Source organism: Leucopleurus acutus, assembly GCF_964270905.1.
Source record: "Leucopleurus acutus genome assembly, chromosome: 11".
Lineage (NCBI taxonomy): Eukaryota > Metazoa > Chordata > Mammalia > Artiodactyla > Delphinidae > Leucopleurus > Leucopleurus acutus.
In genome coordinates this window covers 77,166,202-77,183,178 of record NC_139152.1, presented here as the reverse complement: position 1 = coordinate 77,183,178, position 16,977 = coordinate 77,166,202, and the positions used below count along the sequence as shown (strand labels likewise).

The 16,977-nt window shown below is 43.7% G+C and overlaps 1 protein-coding gene across 2 annotated transcripts in view; it reads right to left on the bottom strand.

Moving 5' to 3' along the window:
* CRADD (CARD and death domain containing adaptor protein) overlaps nt 1-14,608 on the bottom strand; it is a 191,002-nt gene extending 176,394 nt beyond the window's left edge. For both annotated transcript variants that reach the window (XR_014326594.1, XM_082850187.1), the window contains exons 1-2: nt 14,600-14,608; nt 12,737-13,040 (exon numbers count right to left, since the gene is read on the bottom strand). Coding sequence is in view for 1 of the 2 variants with exons in the window: in XM_082850187.1 (XP_082706313.1) it covers nt 12,737-13,034 (298 nt within the window). In the remaining variant the exon portion in view is untranslated. The remainder of the gene's footprint in view (nt 1-12,736; nt 13,041-14,599) is intronic.
* Nucleotides 14,609-16,977: the final 2,369 nt, after the last annotated feature.

The following is a 16,977-nucleotide window of genomic DNA, read 5'->3' as shown; positions in this document are numbered from 1 at the left end:
AGGAAACCCCAGCTACCTGTAGAAAGGCCTACGTGGAGAGAAACCAACAAGCAGCACCAATTTACCAGAAATGTGAGCAACCCACCTGCGAAATGGATCCTCCAGCCCCAGGTAAACCACCACAATTGGCATGGGGTGAAACAGAAATGAGCTGTCCCTCCTGAGCCCTGGCCAGACTGCACATTCATGGGTAAAATACAGGACTGTTATTTTAAGCCACTAAGTTTTGGAGTAGCTTGTTACACAACAAAAGATAACCAGAATACTGTATTATATCAGTACTTAAGTACTTGCCTCTATCTTTCCCCAGTTGCAATTTAAACTCTCTGATGGGAATTCCCTGGCAGTCCAGTGGTTAGGATTTGGCACTTTCACTGCTGAGGCCCCAGGTTCGATTCCTGGTCAGGGAACTAACATCCCACAAGCTGTGTGGCACGGCCAAAAAAACCCTAAAATAAATAAACTCTTTGAGGGTACTACTCTGCCTTTACATTCATCTTTATAGTCATTCCTTCATTCATTCAATAAACCTGAGGATTAACATGTATCGAGCACTATGCTAGACAGATTCTGCAAGTACAGAGAAAAAAACAGCCTCTGGGCTTCCCTGGTGGCGCAGTGGTTGGGAGTCCGCCTGCCGATGCCCCGGTCCGGGAAGATCCCACATGCTGTGGAGCGGCTGGGCCCGTGAGCCATGGCTGCTGAGCCTGCGCGTCCGGAGCCTGTGCTCCGCAACAGGAGAGGCCACGACAGTGAGAGGCCCGCACACCGCAAAAAAACACAGCCTCTGCCTTAGAGAAGACTGCACTCTTTTTGCAGGGAGGAACAAAGAAAAATAGATAATGACAATCATAATCTCAAAGCTTTAGCAGAACAGCCAGCAATGGTAGATAAAAAATGTTGCCTAATGAATGAATGAATGAATCAGCGTCTAAGAAGTACTTCAGGATTTATGTACTATCATCCTTTTACAGATGAGGTGCACCAATTAGCAATGTATTACTTCTTGCTAATACAATGTATTCACCCTATTTGCCCCGCTTTGTGATACTGGGGCTGGACCCTGCAAACATTTCTCCTTTGTCAGGTGGTGCAGTGTTAGTTTTCATCAGTAGAGGGCACTAGAGGGATACTGCAAGGCCATTGCAGAGGAAGGGGCTTTTCATCCTGGTTTGGGATGCTTTATCCCCCCTGAAGTGTACTACTGCCAGTGGTGTTTGGGAAACAAAAGGTGCTCACTATCCAGGGAATTTCTCTACCACTCAGCAGTCTGCTTTCTGAGAATCAACTCTGCTCTACCCACATCCTCTAACAAGTTTCTCAACCTGGTGGGCAGCTCCTACAGACCAGCTCCAGCCTGGAACCTCCGGCTAGTTCCCTGGCCACCGGCAGGCTGCATACTCACGTGGCAGTCACCTCACCTCCAGTGAGGTCTGAACCACAGCCTTGGGAGTGGAGAGGGGCCTTGTGCAAGCTCGTGGTGCCTTCAACCTGTACTCTCTTCCAGCCCTAGAAAAAGTAGCTTCTTCCACTTGCTATTCCTGTATTCCTTGGAGACCTCTTTTACCTCTGTCAGTAGTTAACCATTGTTAACTTTTTACTAGTGTATAATTCTTTATATTAAATTTTCCTTATTCAAATAACTAGTGGTTGTTGTCTCTAGAATGGATCCTGACAGACACATGAAGGAATAAAAGGGCTCAAACAAATAGGAGAGGCCTGAAAAAAGCACATTTTCCCATGGCACCATCAAATTGAGACTAATTGAGAATAAAAAGAAATTGAAAGGGGAGAGAAGAGTTTAAAGACTCAACGAACAAAAATTGCCATGTCAATCTCTTAAAATCTTTGTCTAATCACATTTCTTAGAAAACATTTTTTATCCTCTTTGGTATATCTTTTAATCTCCCATTTGGTAAACTGTATAAAAAACAAACAACAACAACAACAAAAAAAGCATGAAAATGTTGGCCACAGGTGAGACCCAAGGCAAAAAGGGGTCAGGAAATAAAGAAGCTGTGCCTAGCTCAGGGCAGGTAATCTAAGGCACATGACTCCAATCAGAACCGAGAACTGGAATTGCCTAGTGATCAATAAGACTGGAAGACCAGACTGTCAGTGTTCAAATCTCAGCTCTGCTACTATTGAGCTGTGTGACTTTGGGCGATTTACCTACTGACAGTAATAGTACCTACTTCAAAGGTCTATGAGGATAAAGTGAGTTTATATATGTAAAGCCCTTAGGCTAGAACTCAATCCAAATTCTCCTTCTAACCTCCTCTCTACTTCAACATTCTCAATCCATTTTTCTCCCCAATATCATCTGATTTTGAAAAGGTTTTAGAAGACCTATCTTCCTTCAAAAACTGTTCTCCTTTACTCTTCCTACTACCTCTGGCCTTCAACCTGGGCCTTGCTATATTAAGATGTAGAACAGGGACTTCCCTGGTGGCACAGTGGTTGGGAATCCGCCTGCCAATGAAGGGAACACACGTTTGAGCCCTGGTCCGGGAGAATCCCACGTGCCGCGGAGCAACTGAGCCCATGCGCCACAACTACTGAGCCTGCGCTCTAGAGCTCGCGAGCCACAACTGCTGAGCCCGCGTGCCACGGCTACTGAGGCCCGCATGCCTAGGGTCCATGCTCCACAACAAGAGAAGCCACCTCAATGAGAAGCCTGCACACCGCAAGGAAGAGTAGGCCCTGCTCACCGCAACTAGAGAAAGCCCGTGCACAGCAACGAAGACTCAACACAGTCAAAAATAAATAAATAAATAAATTTATTTTTAAAAAAAAAGAAAAAGAAAAAAGATGTAGAACATTCTCCTGCCTTAAAGGGCTACCAGTTCTTTCCAGGCCCACAAGTGTAGAACCTGTTAAATATAAAAAGAATGGGCATGATACTGATGAAAACTAACACTGCACCACCTGACAAAGGAGAAATGTGGCAGGGTCCAGCCCCAGAATCACAAAGCACGAATGAGCTTTCACCTCTTCCTTTTGGAACTGTCCCTTCCCCACTCCAGGTGACTCTGGTGTCCTAAGGGAAGGGCTCATGACTCAGCCTAGGCCAACCAGACTCTGAACGTCGAGAGAAGACGAAGTGGAGGAACTGAGCTGGAGATGGTCATCAATGCCCAGAAATCCCCAGGGTTGCCTGACTCCTGCCTTTACTGAGCCCTGAAATTTTAGCAACTACTTCAAAGTTGTGAACTACCCAGTGCACGTTAGAGAAATTTCCACTTTTGCTTATGTTAGCAAGAGGTCTACTGGTTGAACCAAAGAGCCCACATACATGTTTGACTGATACGCATCTCTTAGTTCCCTCATCTGTAAAGTCTCTGAGGTACCTTCCGGCTCTCACCTTCCCCAGTTCTAACAACAGGGCAAGTCCCAACAGATGTGCTCTGCTTACTCTGTAATTCTCCATAACAACTGCACCATTACCACTCAGCCCCCATATACCTTATGGACAAATGGTGGGACTGAGAGATGCTTTAAAAGTCTCATATTTAGGTTATAAAACCATAAGCTCTCGTTTGCCACTTACTACATCTCAGCAGTTTTATTTTGGTAACAGTGTCGCCACCCTCTCTGCTATGGTGCTGAGCATAAATAGAACATGAACATTTCCAGGAATTGTCAACTTGGCGCTTCTCACAAGGAGTTAAGATTTCTTTTATAATGCTAACAAAAGTAAAGCCTAAGACTAAAACCTGCCCCAAACTTCTAGAAGTTACATTTCCTTCTCAATTAAAATTTACTGTTTGGAAAAGTACAATGTACTCTTTTTTCCCTCTGGGGGAAAAGTCCTCCAAAGAATCATATTCATATACTCCTTACTGCTCAAACAGAGGAACAAGTATAAACACAGCTGCCTATTAAAATTAAGTAAAGGCAAACATTCCGGCAGCTAGCTACAACAGCAGCCTACAAGTTTGAACTATACCCATGAAAAGAGAACACTACCTTGCTAAACGTACAGTTAAACTCTGAGACCACGTCACCAGAAAAGCTAGTTATTGGAACTGATGACTTTCCATAGCATGATTTAGGAGCTGGAAAAGTGGGACCTGATTCCAGGACCAGGAGAGCCAACACACCATCTCCTGATCACAGCCAAGAAGACTGAGTTTTTTTACTCTCAAGGTAGCAAGTGGGATGGACGCAACCCAAGGGCCCTGTCCCTTGACCCCCTATGGCTTCACATTAGACCCTCCCCCTCCCCACCCCACCCCCAAAAAGGATAAAATGAGAGATGGGAGAGAGAGACCAACCAGAAATTAGTCTTTGGACAATAGGTGGGAAAGAAAAAGATCCTGCAGCTGCATGTCTGGGAGAGCCTGGAGTAGGGGGGGAGGAAAACGTGGGGGCTGGTAAATAACAGGCCCTGAAGCAGCCACAGGTTACCAGAATTCGGGAGGAGAGAAAAGCAAATTTTGAGAAAGTGTCTTTACAGGACATGAATCAGCAGGTTTTGAAGTCAAAGTGCCTAGATTGCAAATTTGGCTTAACTACATTGTATGACCTTGAGCAAGTGACTTCACATCTCTGTGCAATGAGGGTAATAATACCTTCTATCTCATTGAGTTACTGTCAGGATTAAATGAATTAATAAATGCAAAGGACCTGGAACAGTGCCTGGCACATGGTAAGTTAAGCTGCTGATAAATACTATGATTATTATTTCACTGGTATTATTTGAGGTTCTTGGTGAGACACAGAAAAGATTAAAATTCATTTTTAATTATAAACAGAAACTGTGGGCAGATTGTCTGACCAACCCACAGATGGACAGACTAAGCCAGTCCCAGTCTTCCCGACTGGCCATTTGTCTCTCCTCCTCTCATCCATCCTCAAGCCATCTTCAGCTCCCTCTGTAGCTGAGAGCAGCACCCAAGTCACTCTCCTCCAGCAGGTTCTGTCCCCATTTGGACATAGCTTGATCTACAGGGCACACAGTATTGTGGATGGTCTGTAATTACTAAACAATGTGAATAGACAATGAATGGAATTCCCCCAAATCCAAATTCACCAGATAGTTCAAAACCCTCTCTTCAGTTTTGTTCTGTGAACACGTAGCCTATGAATCCCCAAGGAGCGCTAATGGAGTTTAATGTTGGTAGCAGAGTCACACCTGCATGGGGTCTGCGATGCTAGAACATTCTTAAGCAACAATGTTCAGGGAATTCCAAGAATTAACAACAATGGTGAGCACAGATTTAAAACAAAGCTATCTATCCTTCTACATCCTATTCCTAGCTCCCTTCCACCTCCCCCCACCCGAAAACAACAGCAACTCTTCAAGCAAGCACACAGCTTTGGGAGGCCCATACCCAGGGAGCAATAAGTGAGAAAGGAGCCATGTGCACGATCTGCTGGTCGGATCTCAAGGTTCTCAATCCTGGCTGCACTCCAAAATTAACCTAGGAAGGTGTTTGTGCCCAGGCCCCACCTCCACAGATTTTGGCATGAACTGGCCTGGGGTGAAGCCTGAGGATCATTAGGCTTTTTTTAAAAGCCAGAGTTAAACAACACTGAGCTAAATCAACCCTGAGGGTCAGTAGGGTGATTGATGTAGGCAAGCGACCCATACATCCACAGGAGGGAGAAAAAAATGTCACAGTGAGAATTTCTAAAAGGAAAGAACATTAAATCCATTTTGTAGATGGATATGGAGGCATCCCTGCTGAGGAGAGACCTGTCACACGGTTTGCTATTCCTAGAAAGAGCTGCAGTTTGCTGCCAACAGATGCATTATTTCATCAGTCCCATAAATACTTGATAAAAGTCTTCCGCCCTTTCTGTATGTCAGCCTTGCAGAAGGGGGTGGGGGGGTGAGGGGTGGAGTCTTCTGACAAAATGCAGTACTGACCCATCAAAATTTCCTTTTAAATGATTAAAATTGGCACTGATAAAAATTGAATATTTTAGTAAAATCTCATCCCAGTATACCTCTAAAAGCCCTTGAAATTTTCCTCTTAAAATGAAGAAAAAAGCATTAGTACAATTTTTTTAAAGGCTAATTTCAATGATTAACACTACAGCATAATACAATTCCATTTCAAACCCAGCAGGGAGCCAAGACTGCATAGCAAAAGTCTTAAATCCAGAGTCGGGAGGCCTGGGTTCCAGTCCTGGCAATAAATTACATTAACTAGCTGTGTGATCATGGGTAAGTTGTCTTAATCTCTCTAGCACTCCGTTTTCTCAGAGAAAAATGAGATGATCTGCGACCATCACCCTCCCAGGCTTAAAGTCTGGAATACTGGGATGTGCCTCCATTTTGCTGACTTGTTACATTAGCAAGCGAATGCGTTTACAAATTATACAACTTAAAATTAAGTCATTCTGGCAATTCTGCTAATAAATTTAACCAGTTCCCAGCCACTGTGCATCCACTGAACACGCAAAACAGTAAAGTACCTTGAATATGGTGTTATCTTCCATTTGAACTAGAGCCAGAGCCTTCCTGCCCCAACTGTGCCAGCCAGACGATGCTTCCTGCCCCAAACTCCTGTTGCTCTTTTCAAATGAGAAAATACATGACACGCGTCTTCACACTTTTTGCCATATTGTCATACCATTATTATTTTCTTAGTCTTTTTCTTTATGTTGACTCATTTTTACTTAAATACAATGTATTTTAAAGTAAACAGAAAACAGTTTTACTTGCCATAATATCATAAAACCATCAAATTGATACAAGGGGAAAAAACAAGCAAAACAACTAAATTGTAACTAAATACTGTTGTCTACAGAAGGCTTTAAGCATGAGGAGCTTTTGCTGTCTGTTACGAAGAAAAATTGGCAAGTGTCAAGAGATGTTACAGAAACACTTGTACCAAATGGAGGTTTTCACTTGGATGTTATCAGGATTGAAACAGAAAGAAAAAGGAAATAGCTCTTTCACCTTGTGATCTAATCCCATGTCCACATATCATCTAAAATCATTTTAAGAGCCACCCAAGATCATGGCTGTGCACACATCTCACATTCTGGGAACCACAAGGACAAACAGTCAAGACTGGGCCTTTACAACGGGCAATATGACGTAGCATCTCTCTGGGAGAAAGGTTATTCTCCCAGAAGGGCCTGGGCTCTAGGCACCCTGTCACTGGGGCTCCACTTGAGTTCCTCTGCACTCGTGGTCCCCTCTTTCTGAAAGCTCTTCCTCCAGGTATCCACTCTATTGAAGAATTCAGGTCTCTACTCAACGTCCTCTCATCAGAGAAGCTTTCTCTGACCACCCCACATACTACGGAAAGCCCTTCCTCAACACCACGCACACTGTTCTTCGAAGCACTCTCACCACCTGATGTATTATTTATTCACTTGCTCGTTGTCGGTCCCCATCAGACCACAGAATATAGTGAGCTCCAGAAGGGCAGGCGCTTTGTTTACTACGATGTACCCAGCACCCAATGTCTGGCACGTGGTCAAGACTAATATCTGTTGAATGAATGCACGAGTCTTCTCCGCTGATCTGGAGATCTTCATGTATCTTTATCACCTAGTGCCTGGCATCTAGTTGGTCCTCAGGAAGTATATGATAATCATACTGGAGACACATAGAAACCTGGGCTCTCTGTAGAATCTGCCCTTAGCACAAGGAGGGGTCTTGCTCTGAATGCTGACCCACCATCCCCTCTCTAAGACACAGGATGACACAGAGTGAACACTACTCAGCCACCGTGGAAGTGCCTGGACAGACCACAAGCCTGATGAACTAAGACAACACTGAAATCACCATACCCAGAGTAGGTATGAATTCATGGTATGATTAAAAAGTCCCAGGCTAGAAATCTCTCTAATAAACCTATTACAATACCTAGAGTAAAAACTTCATTGCTTTTTTATTGCTCAGTAACTTTATTGCTCAGTAACTTCAGATGTATCCAAGTATACATCTGACAGCCAGAGTATATCTCAAAACAGCGGCTGACGTAGCTCTACGTGGTCACACGAGGCCAGCTCCAAAAGGGACAGGCTGAGCCCTGGACCCTCTGGGCAGAGGGGAAACAGGCCAGCCCTACATCCTGCTCCAGTGAGGACAGCCACAGAGTCCAGGGCACAGGGTCCATGGCGAGGACCAGCTCAAGCTCAGGCAAGGCTACAACAAATGTCAGCCCCAGGACAGCTACTCCAGCAGGCCAGAGCTGAGGCATCTGATGCTAAAATAGGAGTTACTGAGCTGCATTATAAGATATTTATCTTTCATCCTTGCTGGTGGCTAAGAGAATATAAAGCAGAAATTTAGCCTAGGAAGAAAGAAAAAAAAAAAAAACTCCCAAGCCTAAAAAAGACTGGGGTTAAAGGAAGGGTTGCCAGGCTGACTGTTAAGTGGGAATCATGGCAGAGACCCAATCCCACAGCCAGGGCCAACATGGTAGAACAGAGAGTCCTTGGGCCCAGAAGTCACTCCCACCATGACCTAAGGCTAAGTCCTACCAGCTGGTGAGACAGGGGCTGCTGACAAACCTCCTTTCCAGATCCAGATTAGCTCAGGCACCAGAGCGAGCTTGTCAGCCTAGACAGGGCCCATGAGTAGTGGGAAGCCAGGCAGGAAGACACATGCTGCCTTTACCCAGATTCAGCACTATCCTCATCTCCTAAGTGACCTGCCAGGAGCCCAGGGAGGATTTCCAGCTAATCTAGTGTCTACTACGTGACCTTGTCCAGTAGGGGACATACCATGAAGTGTGCCTTCCATGGTGCCAAGCGGGATTAAGTCATTTTATTGCCAGAATTCCTCTTTTAAAATATAAGAGTCTTGGGCTTCCCTGGTGGTGCAGTAGTTAAGAATCTGCCTGCCAGTGCAGGGGACATGGGTTCGAGCCCTGGTCCAAGAAGATCCCACATGCTGCGGAGCAACTAAGCCCCTGTGCCACAACTACTGAGCCTGCGCTCTAGAGCCCGCGAGCCACAACTACTGAAGCCCGCACGCCTAGAGCCTGTGCTTTGCAACAAGAGAAGCCACCGCAATGAGAACCCTGTGCACCGCAACGAAGAGTAGCCCCCGCTCGCTGCAAGTAGAGAAAGTCCGCGCGCAGCAACGAAGACCCAACGCAGCCAAAAATAAATAAATAAAATAAATTTATAAAAAAAGATTAAAAAATAATAAAATATAAGTGTCTTTATAAGGTGAGGAAAAACACAAAATCAATTATCCATTAACATCTTGGTCTTTTTTTTTTTTTAATAGGGAAAGGGATACCAGTCATCTAGGCACACTGAGAGAATCAAAAGTTTAACTTTTTTTTTTTTTTTAATGTTTTGGGATTTCCTGGGGGCATGGTTTAGAAGAATAGAGAGAATCAAGATACAACTTGATTCTTCTCTAAAAAATGACACCCAGGGACTTCCGTGGCGGTCCAATGGTTAAGACTCAGGGCTTCCACTGCAGGGGGCATGGGTTCTATCCCTGGTGGGGAAACTAAGATCCCACATGCCACAAGGCACAGCCAAGAATAAAATAAAATAAAATGGCTAGGTGTCTATTAAAAAATAAAATAAAAATTAAAAATAAATAAACAAAAAATGACACCCAGAATATAAATTAAAAGCAACTAACCGGGATCAATCACCAAAGAAGACCTCTGAAGCAGCTCAAAGTTTACAAGTGAAACACAAAAGGTAACCAACAAACAAGAGGAAAACCAGGAATCTCTGAAAAGACCAAAACAAGAAAACTTTTTATAAAATAACATCAGTTCATTCAGATCAATCAGGATAGACCTCTCGGCCAAAGAGAAAGCCATTCCTCCCCATTCGTTTACAAAGCCTCCCAAGAGAAGACCACCAAACCTGTACAAATTAATAACTGCGACTGAAATGAGTAAAAAGTCAGAAGAGGTTATTGTATACACAGACATACATAAGCACCACATTTTCCTACATTCTAATTCTTCAAAGTTCAAACATGCCTTTACAAAAATTTAAATGGACTATTTAAAACCTTGTTAAAATTACTCCGACACTGGAGAAGCACTGGGGTCCTGGAAAATAGGCCTCCGGGTCCATTCGCATTTTTTACATTAAAACTGAAGGCATTTCAAGTCTAATATACTCTTTCCAGGATTTAAAAAAAAAATAGGTTTCCAATTAATTAAGTCCTAATTTAATTTCATAATTAAAATACAGCCATCAAGTTAATTTAACACAAAGTTTAAGGTCTCAAATAAAGAAGGCTGTTAACTAACAACTCCTTTAAAATATACCATTTCCTCCACGCCTTAGGTATATAGATATTGCTGAAACTTATGGTGCAGTGAATTTTCCATAACATATGTGGATTTTAAAAGTGAGTTTTATGAGATGGAAAATTACAAAGTGAAGAAGGAAATGATAAACTCCAGATTCAAGGTTTATCGGTGAGCGGAGGTTGGGGATGAGCTAAGATTGAGAGGAGCACCCAGGGGTCCTCAAAGGCCATGTAATTTTTTTTTTTTTTTTTTTTTTTGCAGTACGCTGGCCTCTCACTGTTGTGGCCTCTCCCGTTGCGGAGCACAGGCTCCAGAGGCACAGGCTCAGCGGCCATGGCTCACGGGCCCAGCTGCTCCGCGGCATGTGGGATCTTCCCAGACCAGGGCACAAACCTGTGTCCCCTGCTTTGGCAGGCGGACTCTCAACCACTGCGCCACCAGGGAAGCCCCATGTAATATTTTTTAACTGAGTGATGGGGAGACAGGTGTTCACTGTACCATTGTTCTTGACACCTTACTTATATTTTGTAATCTTACTTAAAATATTCAGTAATTAACAAAAACTATTTAAAAAGTGAGTTTGTGTAACTGCCACTGTGGAAAGTATACAGAACGCTATGTAAATCAAACTCTCTCTTCAGGATATTTTTTTCAGTAGCAGTGTTACTCAACAAGAAGTAAAACAATTGAGAGGACTTCATTTGTGCAGTAGCCAACCTATCGTTCCATTTGACCACTTCCACAGAATTAACGTATTAACGTTATTTTTCCAAACTTCAGCACAGATACACTGAATTTTTTCCTGCTCCGCGATGTTTCATACTGCTCACTTAAAAATATATATGTTTTTCTTTTTCTTCTTCAACATCATTGTAACTTTCACCATTTGGTAAAAATAACTTTTCTTGTTCTTTGAATGAATCAGAAGAAATGAAAACGGGGTCACACCTCTTTGAACAACATACAATCATACTATTTACAACACCTACAATGATTATAAAATAATTAAGTATTTCAGTAGTAACAGGCTTTCAGCTTTGCCTGTTTTGTTATTTCCAACTATGTGTTGCCAAGAGGAACCTCTAAGTCAAATACCATGAAAAGATATCGGACACCCGATATTTCTTTTAACATCTCCCCACTTCTATGTTATATATTCTGCTTTCAATCAAGTGGTAGAAACATTTTACCTACTTCAGTTTGGCTTTGTTCACACACCTGGAGTATTTTATTTTGTAAGAACAATCCAACCTGAAAATTCCTGCGGTCCTCAAAGGCCAGCTTTTTTCAGTATTTCAAAAAGCCTGGAACATACATTTACCTGTAATTTGGCCATGCAAGGAAATGAAAATATTTTTGCTTTTTCCACTGGGATTTTCCCAGGCCTTCCTAAGTCACCCAGTTATCTCATGTTGATCAAATATTCAGACATATGTCATTAATAAAAATATTAGAAGAATTAGTCATGATTACTTATCATGTGGTCTGGAAAATCATTCAAAATATGAGGTCCATGGGGCAAAAATAATAAAAGTAGTTTCTTTATTACCGGCATTTGTGTTTTTACTAGTTATATTGGTATTTGAAAAACAGCAACAACAAATTCTGGAGATCCCTGAGTTGGGGTAGGTCTAACTATCACTGCTATAAAAAACTAAGAATGTCAATTTCCTAACTCTGTTAAAAATTTACAAGTCAACTTTCTTTTTTCCTTTTTTTTTTTTTTTTGCCAGTTCAGTTCTCTGCTCCTCAATCTCTGTAAAAAGTAGACTGTCATGGGAGGTGTTGAGAAGAAATAAGTGTTTCATCTCACATCTTCTTGCTACAAGCCAGGCTGATAGCACTAGGACTGTTTCTCTTTTCTATAGCTTCCAACGTTCCTTAAAATCAAAATAAGACACCTCCCCCCCCAAAAAAACTACTGTCCTTATAAAATTAAATACTCCAGGTGTCTGAACAAAGCCAAACTAAAAAGGATGACTTTAAATCAATAGTCTTTAAAAACAAACTAAGCCAGCCTTCCAAATAATCCCCTTTGGCCATGCAGGACAGCCCAGGGAACAGGTGCAAGGCGTGCCTTCCTAGAGGCTGTCCCCTTCTTCATGAGTCTGACCTTTCCCAGCCGGCCGCTCTGGCACCCCACGAATCAGTTATCAGGAAGCCTAAAGCCTGCTTTCCCATCTGCACTTTCCAAATGGCTCCCAATGCCAAGGGCTGAGATATGACCTGGCTCTCTGATGAGAACAGGCCTCCCAAGTGACTTGCCAACTTTCCCTGGAAGCATTTCTAAATGTATTCTCTGAGCTCCCTCCTCACCCTCTCAATCGTGTTCCATTCCTCCCTCCTTCCCTGCACTTCCTAACTCCATCTCCTCAACCAGTCCCTCCAGCGCCACATGCCTGCAAACCAAACTCCTTTCCCACTTTCAGGACCTGCCAACCCCCACCCAGCCTAAAACCCCAACTTCAAATCCAAAGGGCACAGTTCCAACAATCTTGGAGGTGGTCTGGAATGATCTTTTTGAGGCCTACCTGCAGGCAGCTCAACCATGGCTTCTTCTCTTGCCTTCTCCAGTTTCTCCCTTACCCAGGGGAATTCTTGCAGGGAATCTAGGAAGGCATCGAATGCTTTAGGACCCCTGGTAGGTAGGATATCCAGCAGCAGCATTGTTTTCCGGAGGCCTGTGGCTTGAGCTTTAATTTCTTGAACATGGCTTTCTGTCAAGACCCCTTCCTGGTAAAGATACTGGAGGACCAGTCCCTCCACCAGGACCTCTGCACCCAGCTCGAGGCGAAGGGAGCGAAGCACTTGCTTGTCTCTAGCCTCCATCTCCCCCTGGGAAGACACAAAATGGTAGCTCAGATCACAGGAAGCCTGATGAGCCCCCAAAGATAGTGTCTTACAGTGCAAGCTCCTTAAGGTCACGGACATCTTTGAACCCTAGCAGAACGCCAGCCCATGGTGTTTAATACACGGCTGTTAAGCCAAGCTGAATTAATTTCGAATGCTTCAGAACATGAAGCATCTTCTCTGCTTTTACTTTCCACACAATGGGGTCCTAGCTCCATTCCTTGTTCCATAAAGAGATTTGGGGAAAAGTGGATTAGAGACCCTGCTTAAAAAGCAACTTTTGGGGCTTCCCTGGTGGCACAGTGGTTGAGAGTCTGCCTGCTAATGCAGGGGACACGGGTTCGAGCCCTGGTCTGGGAGGATCCCACATGCCACGGAGCAACTAGGCCCTTGGGCCACAACTACTGAGCCAGCGCGTCCGGAGCCTGTGCTCCGCAACAAGAGAGGCCGCGATGGTGAGAGGCCCCCACACCGCAATGAAGAGTGGCCCCCGGCTTGCCGCAAGTACAGAAAGCCCTCGCACAGAAACGAAGACCCAACACAGCAAAAATAAATAAATTAAGTAATAAACTCCTACCCCCAACATCTTCTAAAATAAAAAAGCAACTTTTACCTGAGGATTACAGAGGAGCATTTCATTCTAACATACTTGAGTAGAAATAGTGCTTTTCCTTTAACATTGCGTTCATCAGAGATACCCCATTACCGCAGAAACCGCCAATATGCACACAAGTGCCCTTAAGACCGCGGGCATCTGCAGAACTTGATCATCAATGGAAGTGGGGCAATAAACCGGCAGGTACCAATAAGTTTAAGGATCTTTTTCCCTAAGAGAAAAGGCCTATACACCATTGCCTTCAAGGAGAACATTAGGCATTCATGCCCAGTCTACAGTAAATCTTATATATAGTCACAGACTCCAGCTCTCCTCTGGAAGAATTTCGAATCTCCATCACAACACTGTCATAGCCACACATGCACGGGACGTTTAATGTTGTGCTTTTTTTTTTTCCTTTAAAAGATTTTTTTTTAACGTCCACACGCCATGGAAGGCTTGTTTCTAAGACCACTGCACCAGTGAGCAGAGGGACGGCTAAGAGGGTATGTAAGTGGCGGGGAGGGGAGACGGGGGGCGGCAAATGGGGCTTTATGACACCCACAGAAAGTAGAGCCACAGCGGGCGACCCCGAGAGGCGGCAGGTGAGCAGGAAAATGTGCCCTTTGGGCTGTCCCCGCCGATGTGGAACTTTTTATTTCCCGCCTCGCCAGCTGAAGCCCTGTGGCATTAGGAACGGGAAGAACTATGAAAGACTTTAGGGGCCACCTGACTCGCTATAAAGCGGGTGCTGGGAATGACCTGCAGAGAAGACCGAGGGGAGAGCAGGGACCCGAGCACCTCCACCGCCACCCCAGCCCGAGCGGCTCGGGAACGCCGCGAGCAAGTTAGCGGGCGGGGGAGCCACGCAGGGCCCAGGCCACAGACGCCGCGGCGCGGGGCCTTCGAGAAAAGATGCATACGGGGGTTCTGGGATCCTGTTACTTACGTCTGCAAACACGTATCTTAAGGAAAAGAAAAAAAAAAACTGCAACCGGACTCCAAAGTGTCAGGGAACCTGTACCGTAAGCACCATTTTTGTTGAAGGCAAAAGCCCCGAACAGGAAGTATTGTCGCCATCTTTGTTAAGGGCAAACACAGGAAGTGCTGTGGCCATCTTTATTGGTGGCCCAGATATCAGGATGAAGCCTTTTCCGCCATGTTTGCTGTGGGTAGAGAATATAACCACCTGGAGATGGAAAATAGCATCATTTAGGGAGTTATCTAAGGAAAGGAGTAATTGAATAATTGCATTTTAACACATGAACTCCACCAGGGACTTGCACCCAATTGACATAATAGTCGGGTCTCAAAAGTCACCTTATCAGGGAAGCCTTCCATGACCACTTGTATTTAAAACTGCAGTACCCACCACCACGGTATTTAAACTCACAACATTCACCTCCTGCGCTCCCCATCCCCTTTTCCAGCTTTATTTTTATCTGAAGGACATATCAGTTACTAAAACTTTTACTTAATTATTTGTTTATCATCTGTTTTCACCCCACTAAAATGCAAGTTCATTCCTCTATATCACAGGGGTCCTGCCCCAAAAAAGTGTACAAATCAGTCAGGATTCAGTTACAGCAATCAACCAGCTATTCTGCACAGATAGGGATTTGTCATGAGGAATTAGGGACATTAGCAGTAAGTGTGTCTGGGGCATGTAGTTTGGAGTTGGAAGGCAAGATAAATGCCTGCTCCAAATATATAAAGAGAAAAGAATGTTAAATTGAGGGTCCTTACTCAGATTCCTTTATGAAATGAGGCAATCAGTAAATACATTCATTAAATCACTTTTAAGTCAATTGGGTGACATACACAGAAAGTTGTACACCTGCTAAAAGTGGTTGACAGTAACAGAAGAAAACCTCAAAAATCATTATTTCTATAGAGGTTTTTCATAACCAACACTTCTAGTGGAAGATGAAAATATCTTTGTAAGCAAATCAATGGAAAGCACTTCTAAACCTCCCTCCTCAAAACATTCTAACTTTTGTAACAAGTTTAAAGGGTTACTATACCAATATACCATTTTACTATGCCAGTGACAATATTTTTACACTGGGTGGCAAGTATTATTATTATCATTAGCATTTTACACGTTCCACATGTGAGGACCGTGGAATCAAAGTGGTCAAGTGTCTTAGCCAAAATCTCAAAGCTAATATATAGCAAAACCTGAATTATAACCAGGTCCCTCTGATTTCATGCCCTTTCCAGTACACAGTACATGACACACCCCTGTATGGTGAAGTGTCTACTATTCTAATGACAGCCAAAATATTAGTAAATCATTCTGGTGCCACCTCCTACTCTTGATACTCTTGAGTTCCAGGTAGTCTCTTCACTCTCACCGTCTTCTTTCACTCTGGAACTGCCGTCCTTTCCTGGGCAAGATTTTCCTCCTGTTGGTGGACAGGTGTTAGTAATATTCTGTCTTCATCCAGATAAAGTACAAACCTCTTGCGATAGTGTCAATAGCTGAGGTTACTGACTTTGGGGGAAGGAAAAAAAAAGGATTTTTTCCAACTGTAAACTTTGATAACTTTCAAACAAATAGCAAAGTTGAAACAAATAACACCAAAAACACCCATATAAAACTACATATTTTAAAAATGCTTCTTAATGACTCATTGTATTTGGAAAGGCTTGAGATCTCCTAGGAAAGAGAAGGAGACATTGCTGATGACGTACAGGGGGAGGTGGTAAGCCAACAGTGGGTTCCATGAGAGCTCACAGAAGAGAAGAGAGTGAGAGATGGCATGAGCAGAGACAGTGCAGGAGCTGAGGCACATGGAGTTCTTACGGTGAAGAACTTGAGAGGTTGGCTATTAAGGATCTCACCTAAAACCATAAGGTGAAGCCCTTGACCATCAAATTCCCCTTTCGGAAAATTGAGCTAAGCATCCATGCTGCCCCCTAAATGACTAGGCTGGCTCTCTGATTGGCTAGCCAGCTCCTATCAATCAGCCTGTTGGAGGACCACCACCCCACCCTAGCATATAATGATAGTCTGAGTAGCACGCCAAAGGCTCAGCTTCATTTTAATAAATATCCAAGGCCAGCAGGTCCTGAGGGAATCAAACACAGATCAGAATCACTAACACAGGTGGTTGCTCCTTCACTCCATCTAGTTCCTCTCTATAGGCTGGAATTATGCCCCCACAGAGGATTAAGCACCTGTTACTCAGTGGTAACAAATCTGTTTTCAGGAAGGACAGATATTTTCCTTTTTCTCTGTCCCCTACGTGCTTTCTTGTATCAAGATATACCCATTGTGAGTTTGCCAAAGAAAGAGTCAAAAAGAACAAGTGTTGTATTTTC